Source organism: Protopterus annectens, chromosome 2.part2, assembly GCF_019279795.1.
Source record: "Protopterus annectens isolate FY-2018-M chromosome 2.part2, PAN1.0, whole genome shotgun sequence".
Classification (NCBI taxonomy): domain Eukaryota; kingdom Metazoa; phylum Chordata; order Ceratodontiformes; family Protopteridae; genus Protopterus; species Protopterus annectens.
The window spans coordinates 411,435,002-411,460,525 of record NC_056730.1 but is presented as its reverse complement, the minus strand read 5'-3'; the positions used below and the strand labels follow the sequence as shown (position 1 = coordinate 411,460,525).

At 42.1% G+C, this 25,524-nt stretch overlaps 1 protein-coding gene across 1 annotated transcript in view; it reads right to left on the bottom strand.

Annotated features, from left to right (window-relative positions):
- Window positions 1–25,524, bottom strand: part of LOC122795948 (transcription factor TFIIIB component B'' homolog) — a 390,329-nt gene that overhangs the window by 247,878 nt on the left and 116,927 nt on the right. Inside the window, exons 5-6 of the mRNA XM_044064431.1 lie at window positions 11,307–11,505; window positions 10,480–10,673 (exon numbers count right to left, since the gene is read on the bottom strand). Coding sequence (XP_043920366.1) covers window positions 10,480–10,673; window positions 11,307–11,505 — 393 coding nt within the window. The remainder of the gene's footprint in view (window positions 1–10,479; window positions 10,674–11,306; window positions 11,506–25,524) is intronic.

Here is a 25,524-nt window from a genome sequence, read left to right as displayed (position 1 = left end):
CAGTGAACAGAGTAAGCTAGGATTTCACAAGTGGGGTAATGGAAGCATCTGCATTCCCTGATACAATAATAACGTTAATTTGGATGATATATGAAGGATCGGAAGTAAAAATGTAAGTGGGAGGGTTCCTTTCTGACAAGTTGCATATGAACAGAGGAACCAGACAGGGGTGTCCTCTTTCCCATTTGTTATTTGCTTTATATTTAGATCCATTAGCAAAGAAAATAAGGGACTCAGAAAATTCAGATATAAATGAGACGGTAATCAAGAATACTTGGCTTTATTTGCAGAAGATACTGTTTTGCACCTAATACAACAGGAAATCTCAGTGTTGTGCAACATCTTGGGACAGTTTCAAGTCTTTTCAGGATATAAATCTAATGAAATGGTCCAGCCTTACCCATATTTTTGGGGACATAAAATTATGTACTTACGAGTATGGTTTAAAAAGGATTTTGTTATGGCAGCTAAGGATATGTGAGAAGAGACTAAACAAACGAGAATACAAAAAAATAAAGAAACTGGAAAGTTCTTATTTATGGATATGGACAGCAAAATATAAGCAGTGAAAATGTTTTTAGTCCCTTTAATTTTATATACAGGTCAGGCATGTTTTTATCAACAAGAGAAGTCGTGGACAGTAATTAATAGACAGCTGAAGGATTTCACCTGACTGGAAAAAGGGGGATAAGTTGATCCTTCCAACAGAACAAGGTGGACTTCTTGCTTATTTCTTTTGAAAAATTGTTCCTGCTTAATTTGCTCTGCCATGGTGTGGTTTCTGTTGAAAGATCACTTTTTAGTTGGATACTTTTTACTATGCTTGGAGAAGGATGGTGGAAAAGCTGCTGCACTGACTCCTCCACCTCTCTCCCAAGTATTTAAAAACTTCTTGAAAATGTGGACCAGAGAGCAGGTGCATCTAGGAGCTATCCTTTTATGTCACCTGGCACATGCTGCAATTACATTAAAGCAGGCTTGTCCAGTGGCTGCTGTGCTGCTACAGACACTTACAAGCATCACAAAGTACATTTGTGTACACTTACCATAAATGCAGATGTTCGCGTGTATTCACTGTTGCAGTCATTACATTTGGGTAATCTGCTTACAGGTTGCCCTCAATTGGCCTGAATATCAAAGTCTTGGGTCCTGCTTTGGTTGCGGTCTCCTCTTCCATGACGTCAGGGGTATAAAACATGCAGCCGACGCCATTTTCTTCAGTTTTTCTTGCCCCAGATGTCAGGTGCCCCCCCAAATGGGGAGCAAAAAAAAAAAAAATATATATATATATATATATATATATATATATATATATATATATATTTATATAAATGCAATTGTAACATAAACTTTACCTTCATCTAAAAACAAATACACCACAAAGGCTATAGAATATAGTGAAGAAAAGAGAAGTACTAGAAAAAAGGGGATGGCGGGTGGGTAACTCGGACTGCAACAGTGAATACACTCGAACATCTACATTTATGGTAAGTGTGCACAACTGTACTATGTCCTTCGTGTTTCACTGTTGCAGTCATTACATTTGGGTAGAATCCCAAAGCTATGGATGGGGGGCTGGAACTAAATAGCATTAGGAGTGGCTATAAGGCCCTGCAGAACTGCAGTGGCAAAGCCTGCCCTGGACTTCGAGAAAAGAGGCAAATGATAATGCTTTGTAAATGTATGAAAAGCACTCCAAGTAGCAGCTATTAGAATTGTCTTTGGTTGGCACTCCTCTGAGAAAAGCTGCTGAGGTAAATGCAGCCTTGGTGGAATGTGATGCGATTCCCTAGGGCACCGGTTTACCATGATGCAAGTAGCAGAAACAAATGCAGTGGCTTATCCACTTTGAAACAGTCTGCTTTGAAATAGCCTTCCCCCTCTTATCCTGCAGCAAATGCCCCCAGTAGCTGCTCAGACTTTAGAGATTTGGTCCTGTTTAAGTGGAATCTTAGTTGTCTGTGTATGTCCAAGGAATGCAGAATCCACTCCCCTTTGTTCTGCAGATTTGGGTAAAAAGTTGGAAGGTGAATAGTTTGGTTAAGAGCCACACTGGGTACCACCTTAGGCATAAAAGGAGGATTGGTCCTGAGGGACACCCTGTCCGGGTAAAATGTAATAAAAGGCTCCACAGCCATGAGGGCCTGTAGTTCTGAAACCCTTCTTGCTGAAGTGATTGCCAGAAGGAAAGCTGTTTTCCAAGATAAAAACTTTATATCCGCAGTAGCTGCTGGTTCAAATGGAGGCACAGGGAGTTTTTCCAACACAAAATTGAGGTCCCATGCAGGAGTTGGTGATCTTCTGGGAGGCCTTAAATTTTTGGTCCCTCTAAGATACTATTTTAGCAGAGGATGAGAAAAGATGGGAGGGCTCTGTGTTGTAATGAGCTGAGATGGCAGAGGCATGGATTTTTATTGATGAAAAAGACAGGCCCTTGTCAAGCATCTCAGTCAAGTATTGTAAAATCTGAGGAATATTTGGCTTTGCTGGGTCTGTTCCTTGTGCTTGGTTCCAAGCACAGAATCACTTCCATTTATCAGCATAAGATTTTCTAGTACTAGGCCTTCTGGCTTCCAAAATGACATCCATCACAGATTTACTGAGAGGTGTTGTTTGAATAATTACAAGATCAGCCACGCTTGCCAGGTTCAGAGTTTGGAGCGGATTGTGCAGAATTCGATTGCTCTGCTGAGACAGTAGATGAGGTATTTGAGGCAAGTACCAAGGAGGGAGTTGAGACATATTCCTTAGAATTGGGTACCAGTGCTGGCAAGGCCAGTCTGGGGCAATTAGGATCATTTTTGTTTTTTCCTGTCTGACCTTTAGTAAGACCTTGGGGAGAAGAGGCAGAGGAGGAAAGGTGTAGACTGATAGGTTTTTCCAAATGAAGGATAGGGCATCCACCTTCCATGCTTGTCTGTGATAAGTCCTTGTGCAGAATTTGTCCAGTTGATAATTTTGGGGAGAGGCAAATAGATCTATGTCTGGCCTCCCCCATTTCTCTGTTATCATGCTGAAGACTTGTGGATTCAGTTTCCAATCGTGAGGGTCCATGAGATTTCTGCTTAGGTCGTCTGCCAGAGTATTTTGTTTTCCTGGCAGGAATTGAGCTTGAAGATGTACTTGGTAAGTCAAGGCTGTCTCCCACAATGCCATGGCTAGTATGCAAAGGGGGTAGGAATGTGTACCCCCCTGCTTGTTTATGTACCACATGACCATGGTGTTGTCCGTCTTTATCAGTAGTTGTCCTGGATGAAGTAAGTCCTTGAAGGCTGCCAGGGCATTCTGAATAGCTAACATCTCTTTCTGTCTGATATGCAGATGCATTTGCTTTGGGCTCCATATGCCCTGAATGCAACTCCTCGCCAGGTGGGCCCCAAGCATAGTCTGATGCATCTGTAGTTAGGGTTTGGGTGGCAGGGGGTAGAGTGAAAGATCGTCTCATGTTCCGAGGACATGTCTCTGCCCACCAAAGAAACTCCTGTTGTAGGCAGGGAATGAGAGGAATCATTGTGTGCAGACTGTGACAATGTTGACTCCATAAACTTTTTAGATACCACTGCAGTTTCCTCATATGCAGTCTTGCATATGGAATTAGCAGAATGCAGGATGCCATAAACCCCAAACTCTGCAGAATATGTCTCGCAGATAACCGGGTTTTTGTTGCCATCTGTTTGAAGTAAATAGTCAGTTGCCTTTGCTTGTCTGGCGTAAGGTAAGCCATCTGGGCAGTTGTATTCAAGCTTGCACCCAGGAATGCAATCTTTCGAGAGGGTACCAGTTGTGATTTCCTTTTGTTTATTGTGTATCCTAGGCATGTTAGAAGCCTTTTTACAAACGCCAGATGTTGAAGAATGTCCTTGTTTTCTGCTTGAATGAAACAGTCGTCCAAGTAAGGATAGATTTGTATGCTTGTCTGCAAAATGCAATTACTGGTGCCAGGCACTTTGTAAAGACAATGGGCACAGTAGATAAGCCAAAGTGCTGTGCAGAGAATTGGTAATGCATAAAACCAGCCTTGAAGTGGAGTTATCTTCTGCACGATTCCCTTACTGGGATATGCAGGTATGCCTCTTAAGTCTAGAGTTACTAACCAAGAGTTCTTGCCCAGCATGGGCAGAAGCTGTTGCAAAGTCAGCATTTTGAATTTTGGGATGTCCAAGAATGTGTTCAAAATCGATAAATCCAGTATTGGGCACAAGGCATTGTCTTTTCTGGGTACCAAGAACAATCTTGAATAAAACCCTTGTCCTTTTTCCTGTTCTGGTACTGATTGAACAGCCCCCATATCCATGAGGGATGTAACTTGTTTCTGTGCCTCTGCCCAATGATTTTGTGGGAGATCTGGCCAACTGTTTGGAATTGGCAAGGTATGGAAATTAAATCTGTATCCCTGGGATACTATGTTTAATACCCACTTGTCCGGGGTTATTAACTGCCAATTTTGAGCATGAAGTGCTAATTTTCCCCCTAAGGGGCTGCCAAAAGATAAGTGCTTGGTGATGGCAGAGGGAAGTCATTGAGACTGTTTACTGTAGGGCTGTGCTTTGTTTCCTCCAGATTTGGAGGTAGAGGCACCCCATTGCTTTGACCTGTAAGAACCCTGTGATTGGTATCTAGAGCCTTTTGAGCACCTGGATTTGCCCCGTGAAGCTCTGTTGGACACAGGAAAGGACCAATTTTTTGTAGGCCAGTGTCTATAGAATCTGGGTGGCTGCACTTGTAAGAAATCTTTTACAGTTTGCATAGATTTAGCTTTGTCTTCCTTTTTCTTTAAAACTTCTTCTGCCTTATTACCAGAGTATCATGCTGTAAAGGTGCATCCAACAATTTAGCTTTAACATGATCAGGCAGATTTTGCTCCTTGAGCCAGGCATGCCTTCTTATCACAGATCCAGTAACTGCGGCCCTGCAAGAGGCCTCCAAGGAATCAAAACCACAATGCAAAGTATGCTTTCCAACCTGTTCTGCTGCAAGCAAAAATTCCTGTAATTCTTTATTTTCCACACATTCAGAAATCAACATTTTCTGTTTCAATAATCCCATAACATGCTGTTGATATTTAAGCATATGAAACTGGCAGTTTAGGGCCCTAATTGCCAATGTTGCAGATGTATAAAGCTTCTTTCCCCATCTATCCAGTGCCCTGGAATCTCTATCAAAGGGGGGTAGGATTCTGGCTGTAGAGGCCTTTACACCTTTGGGACCCTGTGAGATAGTTTCAGGATCAGCAGCAGGATTTTTGAATAAAAATTTGTGGGAGTCAGGAACTTTGTAATATCTGTCTAGCTTACTAGGAGCCGGAGGTAGGGAATCAGGAGCCATGCTTGATTCCGAAAACACATCAACAATGTCTAATACAGAAGGTATAGCCAAAGGCCTATGCTGAGGAAGAAGGAAATCCCCAAGCCTCTTTTTTGATTCCGAAAAATCCTGAATCTCACAATGAAAATGTTCCCTTAAAGTATGCAAGGTTTCTCCAAAAGAATAATCTTCAGGAGGAGATGCAGATGGGATGGATTCCTCTGCATCTGAATCCTCATAGGGAGGTAAAGAAAATTCCTGATCAGAAGAGGAAACAGAAGAAATAGAAACCTGATCTGAAGATTCATAACCAGTGTCTTGCCTAGGCCTCTTATCGGGGGAGGGGGGGTTGGGAACCCCTGATCAAGGTAATTAAATCCTCAGCCATTTTGATAATTTGTTTTTTAGGCATAGGGGCCTGAGCACATGGCTCATACGTCGGTTTTTTTTAGACATAGAAGTAGGTTTTAGCCTTGTTTTTGATGATGGCGTCTGTTTAATATACAAATGTTGAGGCCTGAAAACACCCTCAGAAGCCGGGGGGGGGGGGGTTGGAACCCCTGATCAATGTAATTAAGTCTTAAGCCATTTTGATCATCTGTTTTTTAGGCATAGGGGCCTGAGCACGTGGCTCATGCGTCTTTTTTTAGCCTTACAAGTTGCTTTTGTCTTTGTTTTTGAAGCTGGCATCGGTTTTATATAGAAATGTTGAGGCCTGAAAACACCCTCAGCAGCCGGTGCCTGCTCAACGGCTCCGGACCCATCCGAGGGAAGAGACACCCATGGGTACAAAACTCTGAGAATCTTGCAGCATGCCGGACTCCACATGGGTCTCGGTAGAGGCCTGCGACTCGAAAGTAGCGGGTATCAGGGGCTGTGAAAGCGCCTGATTACCGGTGAACCGGTGACTGGCTTAGGAGAAGCTTTGTTGTCGGTTTTGGACCTTGACGGTCTGTCTCTGTCCTTTTCTTTGCAAACTCCGGTAGTCGGATTGCTATCAGACGACATTTCAGGGTAATTAAATCGGTTTCCAAAATATTTTAAAGCAAAGATATACCGATGCTTAATAGTGCATTGGTTAAATCTTGCAGAAAACCGACAGCAAGGCATGTTATGATCTGGGACTAAGCAAGGAATACAGTACAAATGAAAATCCTTATGAGGTGTTTGCTTCCCACAAGTAATGTAATTATTAACTTTTACTGACATCGGTAAGGAGCAAGAAAACTTTCCCCAACGGGGTACTTAGCTTTAATTGAAGACTTCAGTTCTGAAACTCGAATGCGAAAATTTCAGGAGTCTGACAACCGGCACTTGCGAACTGCTTCTGCTTCGGGCACTGCACGACAACAAAGACTGAAGAAAATGGAGTCGGCAGCATGTTTTATATCCCTGACGACCTGACGTCATGGAAGAGGAGACAGCAAACGACGCAGGACCCAAGACTTTGGTATTCAGGCCGACTGAGGGCAACCTGCCAGCAGATTACCCAAATGTAATGACTGCAACAGTGAAACACGAAGAACATCTGTACTTAATGTCATGCCTGCCAACCTTTACAGCGATCTGTGTCAGCTTGCACAGTCTGTCCTTATGATTTGTTTAGAATGTCTGAAACCATATCTTCAACTAACTGCACACCCCTCTCCCCAAGTATTCCATGATATGCATTTGACAATTACTTGCCCAGAATTCTAGGGTATCAGAAGTATAATCCTTCTTGCCACAATGGTCCAGTATCCTGCTCTCACTGATACAAAGGATATTTAGGTCTGGAGCCAGGACTGATTGTCAAATGGCCTCCAGAGACAGAATGCTTGGGTCTGCCAAATAATTTCTTCAGAGCTGCTTAAACTCTCCATATAATCTGCAGCACCTATCCAGTTTTGTAGTGGCAGGTGTTAGGAATATGGGTTCAGCGACACTAGAAACACAGGAGAGATAACCACCAGGGATTTAGACTCTTTCAAATACTGCTCTGAAGCCTCACTTAAAATGCTTTCACATAAAAAAAGTGTCACCAGATGATGTCTCTTTTTATCATATCTTATCTCATTAGAAATGAGTACGGTAGATCCTTCCTTTTGAGATCGAATTCTGATTAATCTTTTAGAGCCGACTCCTTGCCTTTCTTTTGATATGGGAACACACCTGACATGAAAGCACAGACTGAGGGTTAACTATCTGCTGTCATGACATACTCTTCTATAAACCTCTTATGGTCAAAATATACATGAAGCACTAGCATAAAGGGGGGGACACATGAGCCTCTGATGTAAGGCCATTCCTGAGTACTGAAGGCAACATCCCAGCAATGCAGAACCTGGAGAATTTTTTGAGTAAGCCTTCTTGACTACCTATTAAAACCACTGAACACCTGCCACATACAATTCAGATGGAGTTGCAACAGTGCCATGTGAGAAGACATTCTCCTCAAGCACTTGGAAACTAACATCCACCATGAACAATGTTAGTACCTACCCAGAGAACTGCGAAGTGGCAGCCAAATTTTGAATCCCACTGTCTGCTTTTAGATGGTTCAAGAAAAGTGCAAGATCTATGGACACGGACACGGCTAGGAAAGCATAAGGCAAATCCACTCATTCACAGAAATTAACAGACTTCTGTAGGCCCGATGAGGTCTTCAAAATCTTGTGCTTTCTGCCTACTAAAATTCTGAAAAGGCATAATCAAGAAAAAACTGGGGGCTACAGTCACTCCATCTTGTGGTCCTTCCTTGGTTAGAGACCTGAGGAAGGAGGCTTTTCTCGGACACAGTTATCACTTTTATCCAAGCAGCCCTTGTAATTAGGATGTTCTTCCAAAAAATACTATAATGCTTTCAGGAGAAAACATGCTGCTCCTAAAACACTGAGTGGAAGTTACAGAATTTACCTTTTTGTAAGCATATTTGTTGGGACACTTTTCTAGGGACACCATGGACCTCACAGAGAAAACAATGCCCTAGACTCAAATTTGTCAAATACATAACAGTCACAATAGACGATACAATGTTAATACAAATTTAGAATAAATTAAAAGTCATCAAATTTGTCATTTATTCTCTGAAAGTCGCCTAGACGTGAACTAGCAGACAGTGGACTAGCAACCAATTACTAATTTGAGAAAAAAATAACTAGTGGAACAAATGTCTCTTCATTAAAAGCCATACATCAGTCCAAAACTGATTAAGCAAAAGGTACACCCACGTAAGGTATCTGGTCTTACATCCAGAGCTTTTCAGAGGTCTGGAAATCCACCTTCAGCAAAGCCTGTGTACAAGGAACATTACTGTTGAGGTGGTCCACTACAATGAACATCATGGGTTCTAAATGAAAGCTGACAAATGGATGCCACTTTCTCTCCTATTGAGAACTTTTATTTGCAATGCATGTGCACCTTAAACCAAGCTACTCTTCCTCCTTGTCTTCCCAATGTATGTTATAGTTCAATCCACTTCATTATCTGCCTGTCTACTCTCGAAATTTCTGGGCTACTACTACTACTGATTGCCTGTTCCAAATGACTGTGCTCTGCGCTTCTCATCTGGCCAATTTACCTCCTCTGTCACATTCCAGTACGCTCTTTCTAGCATACTACCTCCTGTCTGACCACCTTTACCTCTGCATCTCCTCCACCCTTCTGCTTTTGCCTCTTAAGCTTGTCTGGTTTCCACCATCTACCTTAAGCGTTGCTTCATAACTCTCCTCTCTTCCTGTCTGATGCCTCACTTGCCTGTTCTCCCCTCAACTCTAAATTAACATGCAAGGACTACTGTCTGCTTGCCTATCCTATTCTTACCATGCCACCTAGTCCTCCCTACTATCCTCAATAGCCTCTTCTTTTTAAGTCCCTTCTCTGTCCACGTTCATCTGGGAAACCAATTATTTTGGAGTAAGGAAGTTAATTTTTTTAAACTCCTTCTGCCAATGTCATATCAACCCCAAAACTGCTTAAGCCAAACACCTGTCTGACACTCAGAACAACTCACCAATCTTTGTCCCCCATTGTTCTCCTCAAGCCTCATCATTTACTACTACTCCCTGAGATTCTTTTCTTTCAAGCCAATCCTGCTTAATACTTTACTGGGCTATTGCTCATTTAACCTTCTCTGTTCCTGTGTGTATTTCTATTCTTTTAACCTGACTCTCCTGTGCACTCTCTGTCCAGCCTCTTCAATCTATCCTCCTCTTCATGAGGACCTGCCCCACACTATCCTTCAGTAACCTATCTTAATTTGCCACTTCCCCTCACACTGCTTCAGTGTCCTGAGTCAGCCTACTCAGGCACATGCAGTTATACACCATTCACTTCTCTGACTGCTCAGAAGCACTGTAACTTAACGGTTAAAATGTTGTTTTTCTATGCTTTTATGTGCACTACATGCAAGGTCTTGATGGCATTGTAGCTGCTATCATGGGTTCCACTTGCTCTGCTACACAGCTGTTGTGTTTTACTGTCAATGAACTAGTAAAGTATGCTGAATAATATCAGTGGCACACTATAGTAAGTTTTTCAATTAAACAAAGGCAACAGTCAAAATTCCACAGATCTATGCCACACAAGGTAAATGGACTAACTGAAAATGTCCTTTGGCTGCTATTTATTAAAGATGTCCATGACATTCTCCTCCAAGATACTAAATGGCAGAGAGAGACTTTTTGTACTAACATTCATCACTAGTAGAGCACACCTACATATGTGAACCTGCACCAAGAGAAACAAAAACAGCAGCAGCAACAGGAACTCCACAAAATGGGCAAAAATAATAGTATCATCACATCATACAGATGTCTTTATACAATCAAAAATACAGAAAAAAAACAATCATGAAGAGCAATGCTTTTCCAATCAAGTGGAAGAGATACAAAAACAGACATCAAACTACATAAGAGGCAACTGAAATTAGATGTCAACAAATGCATGAAAAATGGCTGTAAAACACAGTCATTGCTGAAAGATGTCTCATTTCAAATAAAATCAAAGTCAGGGAAACAAATTCAAAAGCTTCAGACAAGAATAAAAGCTGTTGCTTGTTTCATAGCCAAATTATATTTCTGGATGCAAGTAAATGCACACAATTTTATCAACCTGCTGCAAAACAAAAAATCTGGAAAATGTATTCATAATGCAAGCAAATAAATCAAACTTTTCTTGCATTTCTACTAAACTTACTTTCCTGAAAAGTCTCTTGAAGTATCCTGTGTTATTTTAGGTGGATAACTCTCTCTGTGCTCACTATGGTTCTCACATTCAGAAGAACATTCAGGCAACTCTGACTTGCTGGAATGTCGACTTCTTGAAGATACTGAAGAAGCCTGCTTTTCTCCAATTTCAGGAGGCAGTACTTTTTCATCAGACTGCTGCCGCTGTAAAGAAAACACAGGACAAACTGATTTTGGAGTCCTGTATGTCTCTCCTTATTTGCTTTCCTTCTTAAGACAATTCTTGACTAGGCCCATTCCTAACAAGTTTATCTTTCATGCAGATCATCATCTTTCCAGTCTCCCAAATAAATTTCACTGAGAAAGTAACACTGAAATCTGAACTACACTGACGTCTAGAATGTATTGGCAAGGCTGCCCGGCAATCAGTCTAGTGTACAAGTTTGAGACTATGTGCTATTGTAGCTAGACTTCACAGAAGTCCAGAGTTTGATTCCCATAGCCTCTACCTGCCTATTTACTGCTCAGGCAAAGTCACTTAACTGCTCATGTATCATCCCTGAAAAGGAATGTGTGCCTAGTGGGTTTACTCAATTAAATGTATTTATTTATTTATTTTTGCGAGAGAAATCTGGTCTTAATTTTCATAGTGAAAATGAACATCTTTAGCAAAACTACAATTACCATAAAGCAATAACCAAACTTTAACTCATACAAACAACATGTTAATTTGATTTGACTAAGTCATAACTTGATTGGCTCAGGAGCCATGTCGAGGCTAGCTTCAACAAGCACTGAGCCACAACAGCTTTACATTGAAATATCAGTAACTTGTACCTCCGATTCACACACTGGCAGTTCTTTATTCTCCCTTTCAACGGCTTTGTCCTCTGAGGTGATTTCTTGTTTTGATGTTTTCTTCCCAGCTACACTTCTTAGGTTGGGCTTTGGCCTTTGGAATCGACCTCTCACCAAAGCTGCTGGCTTGACTACAGTTTGTTTTCCTTCTTGTGAACTAGCTTCTTCAACTGTAATACTAAAATAAAATTATATACAGTGTAGTTTGAGAATATTAAAAATACTGAGCAGTTAGCAAAAATTATAACTTAAGACAATGCACATCATAAAATGGCAAAGCGATCCTGTAGCAAATGACTTAAAAATGCTACATTCCTGTAGCAACAGTTGTGTGTGCCATGTGACTTTGCAGTTCCAATAAGAATACCCAGCTCTCTCAGAAATTTAACATTAGATTCTTCCCATCAGAATACACTAGTCTTATTCTACTGCATTTAATGAATCTGTATACAGGATGAATAATTCAGATTCATGCTGGGTGACAGGGCAGGTAGTGAGAGTTACCAGTACAACAACTATAAATCAGTCACGTGTCAGCTGTTGCTACAGGCAACAGCAAATAGAGGACCTTCATATGGTAGTAAAATAAATTATGTCTTTCAAGTCTGGGACCTCGCAAGACATTCAGTGATGTTTCATCATCTTTAAATGAATGTAGCTAACAGACCACTACACCTAATGCTTTTTTTTTTTTTTTTTTTTTTTTTGTGGAAGAATATTTTTGGGGGAAAAAATGAGCTCCTTACCCTATAAATCACATTCTGCAGGTGGCATCTTATCCATCTTTCAACAGCACATTGTTTTATAGGGGAAGGGTCAGCCAACCCTTGGGTCAAGGAAAGAAATTTACATTTTCAAATAATGCCCATGAATTGCAGGCTATATGAACAAAACTTTTCCTATTACAGAGAACATGGTGTTTTCGTGTGTATACCAGACGGCGCTCTCTCACTTTAACAGGAAATATGATGAAAGTGACCATCCTTCAGTAGGACATATTTTCTAGAGTCACACTTGTTGATTATTTTTTTTCTAAGGATGACATGTGCCTCTCGGAGATCTCTAGAATCACAGCAGAAAAAAGTCCAAAATCAAAAAAGCGCACTACAATATGAAAAATAAGTCAAAAGAAATAAAATTTCCAAATTGTACTCTTAACTACAGTGCTTTGGAAATTACCTGGACAAAGTAGCTTGATTATTAATCACTTTGTGCAGTAAAATAAATAAAATAAAAAGGCACGAGTTGCACTCTCTTCTCTATTAGCTGCCCTACTGGTGAGTCCTCAACATGGGAAGACAGACCAGCTTTACTTTTTGTATGGCCAAAGCTCAGAAGTCAAGTGAGATAAACAGCTGTCCACTTGCAGCTAATCTGCAAGCACTCTAAGGGGCAATGCAACAGAGATGAATACACCTATTTACCATAGCATGTCACGATCTCCATAGCCACTGTATCCTGATACTGCATTCTATAATTAACAGCACTGCTACTGACTGCTGCAAACACTAAACTGAAGGATGGTAACTTATCTCAAGAATTGTACTAATATGTTACAGTGAATAACTTCTGCATAGCCCAAGAGCTGCACAGGTTTTGAACAAGAATAATAGGTGCATTACTTTGCATGCAGGTACTCGCAAAGTACAGTTTTGTACCTACCATAAATGTAGATGTTCGAGTGTAGACACTGCTGCTGTCATTAACACTTGGGTTATCCTGCCGTCAGGTGGTTCCCCAGCTGGCCTGAGTTCCAAAGTCTTGGTCCGGCGTCGGTTGCTGTCACCTCCTCCCTGACGTCAGTGCGACAGGGGTATGTATATAAGATGCAGCCAACGCCATTTTCTTCAGTTTTTCTTGCCCCAGATGTCAGGTGCCCCCAAATAGGTAGGTATTTCAAATTGTTAATAATACATACATAAGAAATGCAAACAACATACTTTCAGCTACCAGCAAATACTCCCCATAGGTAGTAAAAGATAGAGGAACTAGGTGCATCAGCCAGTAAGAGGGAAGGAGGAGGGAACCTTGACTGCAGCAGTGTCTACACTCGAACATCTACATTTATAGTAGGTACAAAACTGTACTATGTTCATCGTGTGACACTGCTGCAGTCATTACACTTGGGTAAAATCCCAAAGCTGAGGTAGGGTGGTTGGTTCTATAAGGCATTAGGGGTGGCTATAAGGCCCTGCAGCACTGCAGAGGTGAAGCCAGCTCTGGATTTAGAGTATAGAGGAAGATGGTAATGCTTGGTGAAGGTATGCACATAACTCCATGTTGCTGCTTCCAAAATATCCTTGGTAGGTACTCCTCTGAGGTAGGCAGTTGAAATGGCTGTTGCCCTGGTGGAGTGAGATCTAATGCTGTTAGGCACAGGTTTTCCATGGTGCATATAGCAGAAACGTATGCAATGTCCTATCCATTTGGAAATAGTCTGTTTTGAAATAGCTTTTCCCTGTGCTGCTGCAGCATATGCTACCAATAATTGCTCAGATTTTCTGAAAGCTTTGGTTTTGTCCAAGTAGAAGCGTAACTGCCTGTGAATGTCCAATGAATGCAGTAGTCTTTCTCCTTTATTCTGTGGTTTTGGATAAAAAGTAGGCAAGTGAGTGGTTTGGTTTAGAGACACACTTGAAACCACCTTAGGCATAAACGTAGGGTTAGTTCTTAAGGACACCCTGTCCTGGTGGAAAATGAGGAAAGGTTCCACTGCCATTAGTGCCTGTAATTCTGAAACTCTTCTTGAAGAAGTTATTGCCAGGAGCAGAGCAGTTTTCCCAGAAATGTATTTTAATTCTGCCATGCTAGCTGGTTCAAAAGGAGGTAAAGTTAATTTTTCCAAAACAAAGTTGAAGTCCCAAGTTGGAGTAGGTGCTCTACAGGGCGGTCTTATGTTTTTAGCCCATCTGAGGTGCTGTTTTAGCAAAGGATTAGAGAAAATTAGTGGATCCGTGTTGTAATATGCAGAGATGGCAGAGGCGTGGATCTTGATGGATGAAAAGGAGAGGCCTTTGTCCAGCATCTCAGTCAAATATTGTATTATCTGAGGAATGTTTGGCACAAGAGGATCAAGGCTGTGAGCCTGGTTCCAGGCACAGAATTTCTTCCATTTATCCGAGTAGGCTTTCCTGGTACTAGGCCTTCTGGCCTCCAGAATGACATCCATAACTGCTTTGGAGAGAGGCATTGCTTGCGTGGCTAGGGAATCTTCCATGCAGCTAGGTTTAGTGTCTTTAGCTGGCTCTGGAGTAACTGATTGTTATGCTGCGACAGCAGATGTGGTATTTGAGGCAAAATCCAAGGTGGCCCTTGTGTTAAGTTTTTTAAGATTGGGTACCAGTGCTGGCGTGGCCAGTCTGGTGCAATCAGGATCATTTTTGGCTCTTCTTGCCTGGCTTTTATGAGTACCTTTGGGAGAAGAGGCAGTGGTGGAAAAGCATATACTTGTAGGTTTGTCCAGATGAATGAGAGGGCATCCACTTTCCATGCTTGTGGATGTAACTCCTTGTGCAGAATTTTTTTAGCTGGCAATTCAATGGGGAGGCAAACAGATCTATGTCCGGGCTCCACCATTTCTTTGTTATCATTCTGAATATTTGAGGATTCAATTCCCATTCGTGGGGATCCATGATATTTCTGCTTAAGTCGTCTGCCAGTGTGTTTCTCTCTCCTGGCAGGAATTGTGCTTGTAGATAAACTTGATAGTTTATAGCTGTTTTCCACAAGGTCATGGCTTGTCTGCAGAGGGGGTAGGAGTGAGTGTCCCCTTGCTTGTTTATGTACCACATAACTGTGGTGTTGTCTTGTCTTTAGTAGTAGTTGTCCTGGATACAACAGGTCCTTGAAAGCTATAAGGGCATTTTGTACAGCTAGCATCTCTTTTTGACTGATGTGAAGATGCCTTTGTTCTGCGGACCACTTGCCCTGAATACATTTTCCTGCCATGTGTGCTCCCCAGGCGTAATCCGATACATCTGTTGTCAGTATTTGCCTGGCTGTGGGTTGAGTGAAAATCTGTCCCTTGTTGAGGTGACAAGCTTGAGCCCACCATCGAAACTCCTGTTGAAGGCAAGGTATAATGGTTTCCAAACTTTGACAGCATTGAGACCATACATTCTTTAGGTACCATTGTAGTTTATTGTAGTTTCCTCATATGCAGTCTGGCATATGGAATTAGTAGTATGCAAGATGCCATGAAGCCCAAGGCCTGCAGAATTTTTCTTGCAGGGAGTTGGGTCTTTGTTGCCATCAATTGAAAGTATTGTGTCAGTTGTCTTTGCTTGTCTGGCATGAGAAAAGCCATCTGGGCCATTGTGTTCAAGCGGGCACCCAGGAATATTATCTCTTCTGAGGGCACTAGTTTTGATTTCTTTTCGTTTACTGTGTACTCCAGGCAACTTAACTTTTTTACAAACGCCAGATGCTGTAGAAGAATGTCCTTGCTCTCTGCTTGAATCAGGCAGTCCAGGTATGGGTAAATTTGAATTCCTTTCTGTCTGCAAAATGCAATTACTGGTGCCAGGCACTTTGTAAAGACCCTGGGCACAGTAGATAATCCAAAGGGCAGTGCAGAGAATTGATAGTGCATTGGACCAGCTAAGAACCTGAGGTATCTTCTGCAGTTTTGTCTGATAGCGACATGCAGGTATGCTTCCTTGAGGTCCAAAGTCACGAGCCAAGCTTGCTTGCCCAGCATGGGAAGAAGCTGCTGTAATGTCAACATTTTGAATTTTGGAACATCCAGGTAAGTGCTTAGTGAAGACAGATCCAGAATGGGCTTCCAGGCTTTGTCTTTTCTGGGAACCAGAAAGAGTCTTGAGTAAAATCCTTGCCCTTTTTCTTGTGGTGGTACCTTTTGAATAGCTCCCATGTTCATGACTGCCATTATTTGTTTTTGGGCCTCTGCCCATTGATTTAGTGGCAGATTTGGCATTCCTTTTAATTTTAGCAGAGTGTGAAAGTGGAACCTGCAACCTTTTGAAATAATATTGAGAACCCATTTGTCTTGGGTGATCATATGCCAATTGTGATAAAAAAGTGCCAGTTTTCCTCCCAAAGGGGCTGCAAAGAGTGAGTTGTTTGGCAGCTGGAGTGGGAAGTCATTGGGGCTGTTTCTTATATGGTTGGTGCCCGTCTTCCCCTTCTTTCTGGCCTGATGCACCCCATTGTAGAGGCCTGTAAGGACCTTGTGATTGACCTCTACCTCTTGGCGGTCTGTATCTGTCCCTTTGAGGTCTGTCATTAACTGGAAAGGACCAATTCTTTGTTGGCCAGTTTCTACTAAATTGAGGAGACTGAACCTGTAAGAAATCCTTCACTGTTTGCATAGATTTTGCCTTATCCTCCATTTTCTTTAATACCTCTTCTGCCTTTATTCCAAATAGAACATCCTGCTGTAAAGGTGCATCCAGTAATTTGGCTTTAACATGATCTGGTAACGTATGTTCTTTTAACCATGCATGTCTTCTAATGACAGAGCCTGTAACTGCTGCTCTGCATGAGGTCTCTAAATAATCAAAACCACATTGCAAAGTATGCTTTCCCACTTGTTCAGCGGCAAGCAATAAACCCTGCATTTCTTTAAAATTAGAAGGATCTCTATCTGGAAGCATTTTTTGTTTCAACTGAGACATCAAAAATTGCTGATATTTTAGCATGTGAAACTGGCAATTTAAGGCTCTCATTGCTAAAGTTGCAGACATATATACTTTCTTTCCCCATCTGTCTAGTGCTCTGGAATCTCTGTCAGAGGGAACTGGGTTCTTTGCTGATGAGACCTTAACCCCCTTAGGGTCCCTGAGAAATAGTTTCAGGATCAGCAATAGGGCTTGTATACAGAAATTTGTGCGAGTCAGGGACTCTGTAATATCTGTCTGGTTTAAGTGGAGCTGGAGGTAAGGAATCAGGATTTAAGACTCTGTCTGCTAAGAGAACACGTCAATACGCCGGAAATGTACGGTTTCGAGAAACACGATAAAGGGTATGCATTTGTCTCCATCTCATGAAGTTCTTCGAAACGAAAACGCAGTGTGTGTTGAATTGCTTTAATGTGATGTGTTTTACTGGTGGACTGAAGAGTCGCTTTATGTATTTTCCCTTTTGATGGACTGAAGAGTCGTCGCTCATTAAAGCATAGTGTGCTGTTAAGGATTTGTGCCTTCTTCGACCCCCAACGGGGTACTTAGCTTTGTAGAAGACTTCGGTTCTGGATTCGGAATGAAAATCTCAGGAGCAGGCTGACTGGCACTTGCGAACTGCGTGGCAAAATGCAACACAGGCTGAAATGGGCATGACAAGAAAAAAATAAGTTATGTACTCACCATAACATTCCATGTGAGTTGTTCATCTCGCCTTCATTCTGTACTTGTGGGTTTGGAACCGATCCTCCTCCAGGAGCAATATGGATGGGAGTAGGAGGGTGGGACATAAGAATGAAGGTGAGATGAACAACTCACATGGAACGTTATGGTGAGTACATAACTTCTTTATGTGAAGTAGTTCTAGCTCAACTTCATTCTGTACTTGTGGGGCAGCGTCCCTAGCACCATCTTTCTTGGGGGTCTCAAGGGAGAACATTCTTCAGAACAGTGGACCCAAAGGAGGCCCTGTTCCTGGAGGCCAAATCCACTTTGTAATGAGTGAGAAAGGTATGAGAGCCTTGCCCACACTGCTGCAGTGCAAATGGTATCAATTGGCAATTTTGCATGAAAGGCAGAAGAGGTCAAAATAGCCCTGGTAGAATGAGCTCTTATTTTGTCTGGAAGTTGTTTATTCACTGACTGACTGCAATCTGACAACCACCTAGATAGAGTGGTTTTTGTTACCAAAGCTCATTTCTTGCAGTCTGAAAAGGATACAACCAACTGATCAGTCTTTCTAAAGTCCTTCATTCTGTGTAAATAGAAACAATTGCCTATGTACATCACATTGGTGTAAACATGTATTCTGCCTTACTGCCACACTTGGGGCGGGGGGGGAACGGGGACTGGTAAGTCTATAGACTGATTTAAGTTTGATTCTGCATACACTTTTGGTAGAAACAATGGGTTTGTGTGAAGTGAGAGACTGTCATTGTGAAACAGCATATATGGAGGTTCGACAGATAATGCTTGTAATTCCAAATCCCTCCTAGCTGAAGTGACAGCCACTAAGAAAATTGCCTTCCAGGTTAAGAACTTCAAGTCACAGGATGATGCAGGTTCAACGGGGGGGAATAATTATATGGGATATGAAATTTAGGTTCCATGGAGGTAGAGGTGGTTTAATGGGTGGTCTTAACAGGTTAGTACCTCTTAATAAAGCTTTACAAAGTCTGTGGGACATAACGGTCAGTTCCCCTCCTCCAAAGTGAAAATTAGAGATTGCGGCTAACTGCACTCTGATAGTAGTTGCAGCTGCTCAGTCATTAAACTTTTTGCTAAAAAATCCAGTATTTTAAGATATAGATGCAGAGAAAGGGTCAATATGATTTTTTAAAGCCCAGGAGGAAAATCTTTTCCATTTGCTGAGATATAATTTTCTCGTAGAAGCTTTGAGAGAAGAAATCAGGATATGTTGTACTCAGGTTGACAGGATTGGTAGCCTGGATATGTTTGGAATTGGAGCAGCCAAGATGTCAACTTGAGAGTTTGAAGAGATGGATGGTGCATTCCCTATGGATGGGTCAGAAGATCCGGCACTGGGTCCAGGATCCAAGGCTTCTCTAGAAGATGAGGCTGTAAGAAGGGGAACCAAATTTGATGAGGCCAGTAAGGGGCTAGGCTATAAGAATTAAGGTCCTTCCTAATGCACTTTGGGTATCAATGGAAAAGGAGGGAAGGGGTAGAGTTGACCCGGGGGCCAATCGTGTACAAGTGCATCCCTTGGGGATTCCCCCTGGAAGGGGGGGGGGATTAGGCCAAGGTAGCTGCTGCATTTGTCGTTCATGGACGTGGCAAAAAGATCATAGCAAGGCTGGCCCCATTTCTGGAAAATCATTTCCACTATGTCTTGTTCAACGGACCACTCATGGGCCATCAGTATTGCTCTGCTGAGTTTGTCTATCACGTTGGATTTCCCTGGGATATGCATTGCTATCAGAAAGCATTGGGAGGAGGCTGCCCACTGCCATACTCTCAGGGCCTCTCGAGAAAGGAGTTAAGATCTGGTTCCTTCTTGTTTGTTTCTGTACAATACCACTGACATTGTCCATTTGGATCACAGTCATTCCCAGTGGAAGAGTCTCTTGAAATAGCTGCAACGCAAGCAGCATCGCTCTCATCTCTAGGACACTGATGTGCAACTGAGCCTCGTGATCTTGCCAAGTGCCTTGGACTGTTCTTCCATGATAATGCCCCCCCACACCTGGGAAGCATCCGTGGTCACTGTGGCAATTGGTTGTAGAGGAACAAAAGGTCGATCTAAAGTCACTTGGAAGGAGTGAAGCCACCAACGATGGTCTCTCTTGCAAGATTCTGTCAACATAATCTGGTGCGACATCGGAAGTTCCTGCATGGATCACTGAGTGAACAGCAGTCACTGTAGAATTCTCACATACAGCCGTGCTAGGGGGAACAGTTATTGCTGCTACCATGGTGACTAGTACTTTTAGAACTGTCCTTGCCTGAGTCTTCCTTTTGAAAAGGTCTAGAACCTGTACTTGAAGGGCCTGCACACTCTCTCTGGTGGAAGCTTTACCATCGTTGTTGTAGTGTCTAAATCTGGTCTATAAAAACGATATGCTGAGATGGCAAAAGGGCAGATTTTTCATAGTTTACTGTGATCCCTAGCCAAGAACAAACTGTCAGGATGGTGTCTCATGCTTCTGTTAGTAGATGATTAGTGGTGGCGGTTAGGAGCCAGTCGTCAAGATATGGAAACACACGGAATCCTCAGAGGTGAGCCGTGACTACTGCCATACATTTGGTGAACACTCTGGGGACTGCAGTGAGACCAAAGGGCAGAGCTCAAACTGGTAATGACTGGCTCTGAGCAAAAAGCACAGATGACTCCTGGATGGCCTGTCCATTTTTATGAGGTAGCACGCATCCTGGAGGTCTACAGACCACATCCAACTGCCTTTTCCCAGAAAGAGAATTATTGACTGCAGTATTACCATCCCAAACTGTCTTTTTTACAGATTTATTCAGTCTTCTGAGATACAGTATGCATCTCCAGTCCCCCGTTTTCTTCGGAACTAAAAAGAACCTCGAGTAAGTCCTGGATGCTATCTGGTCTGTGGGGACAGGTTGGATGACTTTTTTCTAGCAACTTCTGTATTTCTAGAGTTGCTTGTTTCCTGTGACTTGGTGGAACATCCAGAATTTTTTTTATGCATGAGGCGGAAACAGAAAAGGGTATGGAGTAACCTCTAGATATGATGCTTTGTACCCACTTGTCTTTTATTTTTAACCAGGTGTCTGGTACAAAGTTAATTGACCCTCGATTGCCTCCAGAGAGGGACAGACCGGCCTTCTTTCAGGAGCACTGGAAGACCCTACCAAAGAAGGATTTGCTGTCACCCTGGTTCAGTGGACCCCCCCTCTACCATGAGGCCACTGTCTTCCATTATTGATCCCCCTCTGCCCCTGGGGGAAGGCTCACCATGTATGTCTTGAAAAGCTCCCTGGGATTTTCAAAACCACATTTTTCCTCCCTTTTGACCTTTAGGGCAAGGTCTAGAAGGTGTGAAAAATCGGAATCCGACAGCAGAGAGAGTTTTTCCATCCGGTTCACACCTGGTTAGTGTGTGTTTGACTTTAGGCCAGAACAAGGATGAGCCGTTGATGGGGGCATTAACAAAGGATGACTTGAAGGGTTCTGCAAAGTTACACAAGCGCATCAAAGAATGTCTCTTAAGGGCAATTCCTGAACCCGCTGACCTATTCGCTCCATCGGCTGCATAAGAAATGAGCCTCATGGATGAATTTACTACTGAATGTAAGGTAGAGAGCTGGAAGGACACTATCTGATACCTCAGCAGCTACTGAACCCTGCAGAGCATCTCCAAGCTCCTAATGAAATGTTTAAGATAATTCAGGGACCCGAGTGTAAAGGTCGCTAAAGAAAACATGGGCTTTCCATGTCTGTCCATCGTATGTGACTCTCTGTTCGGGGGATGGACAGAAGTGGATGTCTCTGACAACTTCTTGGTGGCCGCCATCAACATAGCATCTACCAGGACACTTTTGATAAGGAATGTTTTGTCTTCAGGAGTTGTAATAAATTTATTTGGCCTCCAGGAACAGACTCCACTGAATCTGGAGGAGACTCCCACACCTTTTGACAAAATAAATCCATAAGTTCATCAAAAGGTGGAGACACCCAAGTGGTGGAAGGGCGAGACCCAAAAGTCTTCAGGTAGACTCCTCATCAGAAGGGGTGATGGGCTTCCAGGCACTTCTCTGCTTAAGGATTTCTAGGATGTCTGCAAAGGAGGAATCCTCAGAGGGCGACTGTGGGGACTCTTGATTCGAGGTCTGTGTCAGATGTGACCGACTCCTCTGGAGAGTCCAAATGCTTCCTCTTACATAATCTCTTGTAAGGGACCTCTTCAGAAAGGCATTTTGGAGAGATTTCAGAAGAGATGGGTTCACCCACTAGGGCATCCTGAGGCTTTGGGTCTCCACGTCTGTCTGGAATCAGTTGTGCTGAAATGGACACCAGTGCTTTCTGGGAAGGAATGCCAGGATCTGAGAGTGAAGCTGCATGTGGGGACAGCAGTCATCACCTCAAAAGCCCCCCAACCATGATTTGAGGAAGTCTCCGGCTCCGAAGAACCAGGCAGCCTCCCCGTAGCCAAGGGTATTTGGCTCCGAAGCTGATGCAGGAGCCGAGCTGACCTGTGCCCAGGCCCCAGGAGGCAAGTTCGGATCAGACTGCCCCCCCCCGGTCCCGACCAGGGAGTGTTGTCTCCTAGACAACTCGACCTCAGACAGCACTGAGAAAGCCGGAGCAGAAGTTGAAGTCATAGATCATGAAGCAGGTCTCTGCTCCGAGGCTTCCATTACTATCAGCTCCATGCATTCTGGCTCCAAGGTGAGTTGGAGGACGAATTGACTGAACGGGTAAGGTCCACTCAGCTCCAAAGCCTGCTGGGTCAGTTCTAAGAATAATTTGGCCAGTGCCGGTGTACTCAAGAGCTTCTGCACCACACAATCCACATCCTCATCTTAAAAACTCCTGGAGGACCGAGAAGAGGGGGCAGGAGATCTCGTCCTCTATAGTATGGGAGATCTTAATGTCGGCGATATCTGCTTCAGGGTAGGGGACGGGCTCCAAGACTGTAGTACCATCAGTTCTGAAGCAAGAGAAGCAGAGGTAGACGTTTTTTCAGGCCCAAAGTATTCTGGGTCACTTTTGAAATTGTTAATGAAGGTCCAGATTGGGATGAGGTGGAAGACCTTTTTGATGACTTCAGGTCTAGAAGGGGAAGAGGTTTTCTTTGATCACTCTGACCTTCTAAAGATTCAAAACAAGGTCTTTAATAACCTTCTCAGGATAAGTTTATTTTTTCTTTCAAGGAGAACTGAACTAAAAGAATGACATATGGAGCACGACTCCTGTAAATGTACGGCTCCAAGGCAATAGATACATTCTGTATGACCATCTGTTAACGACATCTTCTCAGAGCAGTTAGCACATTTTTTAAACTCTCATGGTTTAGTATCTTTTGAATGCTTGGACATAGTTTTCAACAAAGCAACACAACCCAACAACAGCAGAAACAATTAATGATGCGCACACACTACCAACTGAAGTCTAAAGGAGCTCTTTAAGTTACATGAGCTAAGAGAAATGAAGAAAACCCAGAAACTCTTCTTTTTTTTGTTAGAGTAAAAGGCACAACACACAGGAAAAGCCCAATTACTAAACAGGGTGAGTCACTCTAAGTTAAACAAGCAGACTCTGAAAGGAAAGGGTCAAACTTATTTTTTTTTTTTTTATTTAATAAATGTACACCACACAACAATAAAGCCCTCTAACTCAAACGGGCTTAATCGCTTTCTAACTTAAATGAGTGATTTGAAAAAGAAAATATAAACTAAATTCCTATACAGAAAAACTCAACACACAGATTCAAAATAATTATGAGTAAAAAACACTGCGTGAGGTAAATTGTAAGCTAAAGTTTACACACACACAGAAAGCTGGGATAGGGGTGAAAATAAGGGCCTTACAACAAACAACAGCCCAAAGTGAAAACGGCAAGTAACGGACACAGTATACTGTAAACAAGTCAAACAACTAACAGGGCAACTACTATGAAGTACTTGTAGAAAGAAGAAACTTTAGTGTATAATATTAATCCAAAAAAGTTAACTTAGCCAGAGCCACTTGAAAAACGCCCGAACTGTTTAGTGACAAATGAGAACTGGGGAATGCCCTAGAGCATCAAGGGATAGGGAGTAAGCCACGAGATAGTTGGAGACCTCAAGCTTTTTTAAACAGCCGAGTCGGAACAGAGGATCGGTTCTGAACTCACAAGTACAGAATGAAGGCGAGATAGGACAACTTCACATTAACTGTACAAAAGATCAATCTGCCAAACACTAGTGGGTGCATGTAACAAAGGCTGGAAATAAACATTTTAAAAAGCAGTCATAGATATAGCTCTATATATTATATCTATATGTATATATAAAATAGGTGAGAATACCACCTTCTCAACATAATGGCTACATTACCCTTAATATTTTGGAACATGAATGGCCTCACAGGTATACACAAAAAAGTAAGGGTATTGAACTATATAAAGAAATGCAGAGTACAAATTGCAATGGTATAGAAGTCACATATGGAAATAAGTGAGTACGTGAATCTGATAAAGAAGGGATTTCGGAATGGATATTCAGCAAAATATCAGAGACAAAAGAAATGGGGAGTATTTATACCACTTACTACAGGAGCTTCAACAGTGAAAGAAAAATATGGTTGATTTGTGGTAGTAAGGGGCTACTGGCAAGGGAAAAGAATTACAGACATGTATTTATACTCCACCGAAACCTGCTACTATGGAGCTTAAAAATTTGGAGGAAATTATCAGCTTTTAGCAGGGATTATTACTTATAGGTGGGGACTGGAACTTAATTTGCAACAACAGTGATGTATCTGGTGGACCAAGAAGGGAAAATATAAATGATAGTAGATTTGTGCCAAAATTTATGAAAACATTTGGCATGGAAGACATGAATTCAGTATTAGGAACTCCGAGACTGTATATATTATTCCACAAGGTGCAATAACTGGGCTACACTAAACAGAAATTATATTTCACAGGAACATGAGTATTTAATTGAAAGCTGCGACATATCCAATAACTATTTTAGACCTTGAAGCAATAATCAAGATAATAAAAAGAAGATAAAAATAAAAGCTGAAGAAGTAAAAATGACGAATTGGTGCATCACAATCTACTTGTTAAAAACATAGGAATTTAACGAATGGATAGTAGAAATTATTCAAGAGTCATTAAGGGTGGCGCAGTGGTTCAGCGGTTAGCATAGTCGCCTCACAGCAACAGGTTCGCCGGTTTGATTCTCAGCTGGGATGCCTTCTGTGTGGAGTCTGCAAGTCCTCCCTGCATTTGCATGGGTTTTCTCTGGGTGCTCTGGTTTCCTTCCACATTCCAAAAACATGCATCTGGAGCAATTCTCCCTGGGCCTCTTCTGAAAATGGGCTCAGTCCCAGTAAGCAAATGGAAAATTAAAAAAAATAAATACATAAATAGGAATTTATTCAGAAGTTATAGCTAGTGAGTGGAATACAATGAAAGTGGAGTTTAAAAATTGAATAGAAATAAAAGGAAGAGATACGGTTAAATAGTAACAGGAATTAGAGATGCTGACGAAGGTTAAAAGTATTGCAGAAAAAATGGAATCTCAGAAACAGAAGAGGTACAACTGCAGTATGCTAAAGAGAAAATAAGGGAGTATCTAGATAACATGCATGAAAGATCACTGATAAGCAGCTGTATTTTGCTAACAATGTTTTAAGCAACAGAAATGTAGGAAGGGCTGTTGCCAAACTTAGGGAGACAACAAGAAAAATAACCATATATCCTGTAGAGGTACTACAGATTATATAACTTTTCAACAAAATTCTGAAATAAGTACAGAAATGTGCAAACCTAGAAAGAGCACAAATGGAAATATTTATGGAAGACTTGAGTAATCCAAGATAAGACATAAATGAGGCTCAACCATTAAAAGTTAAG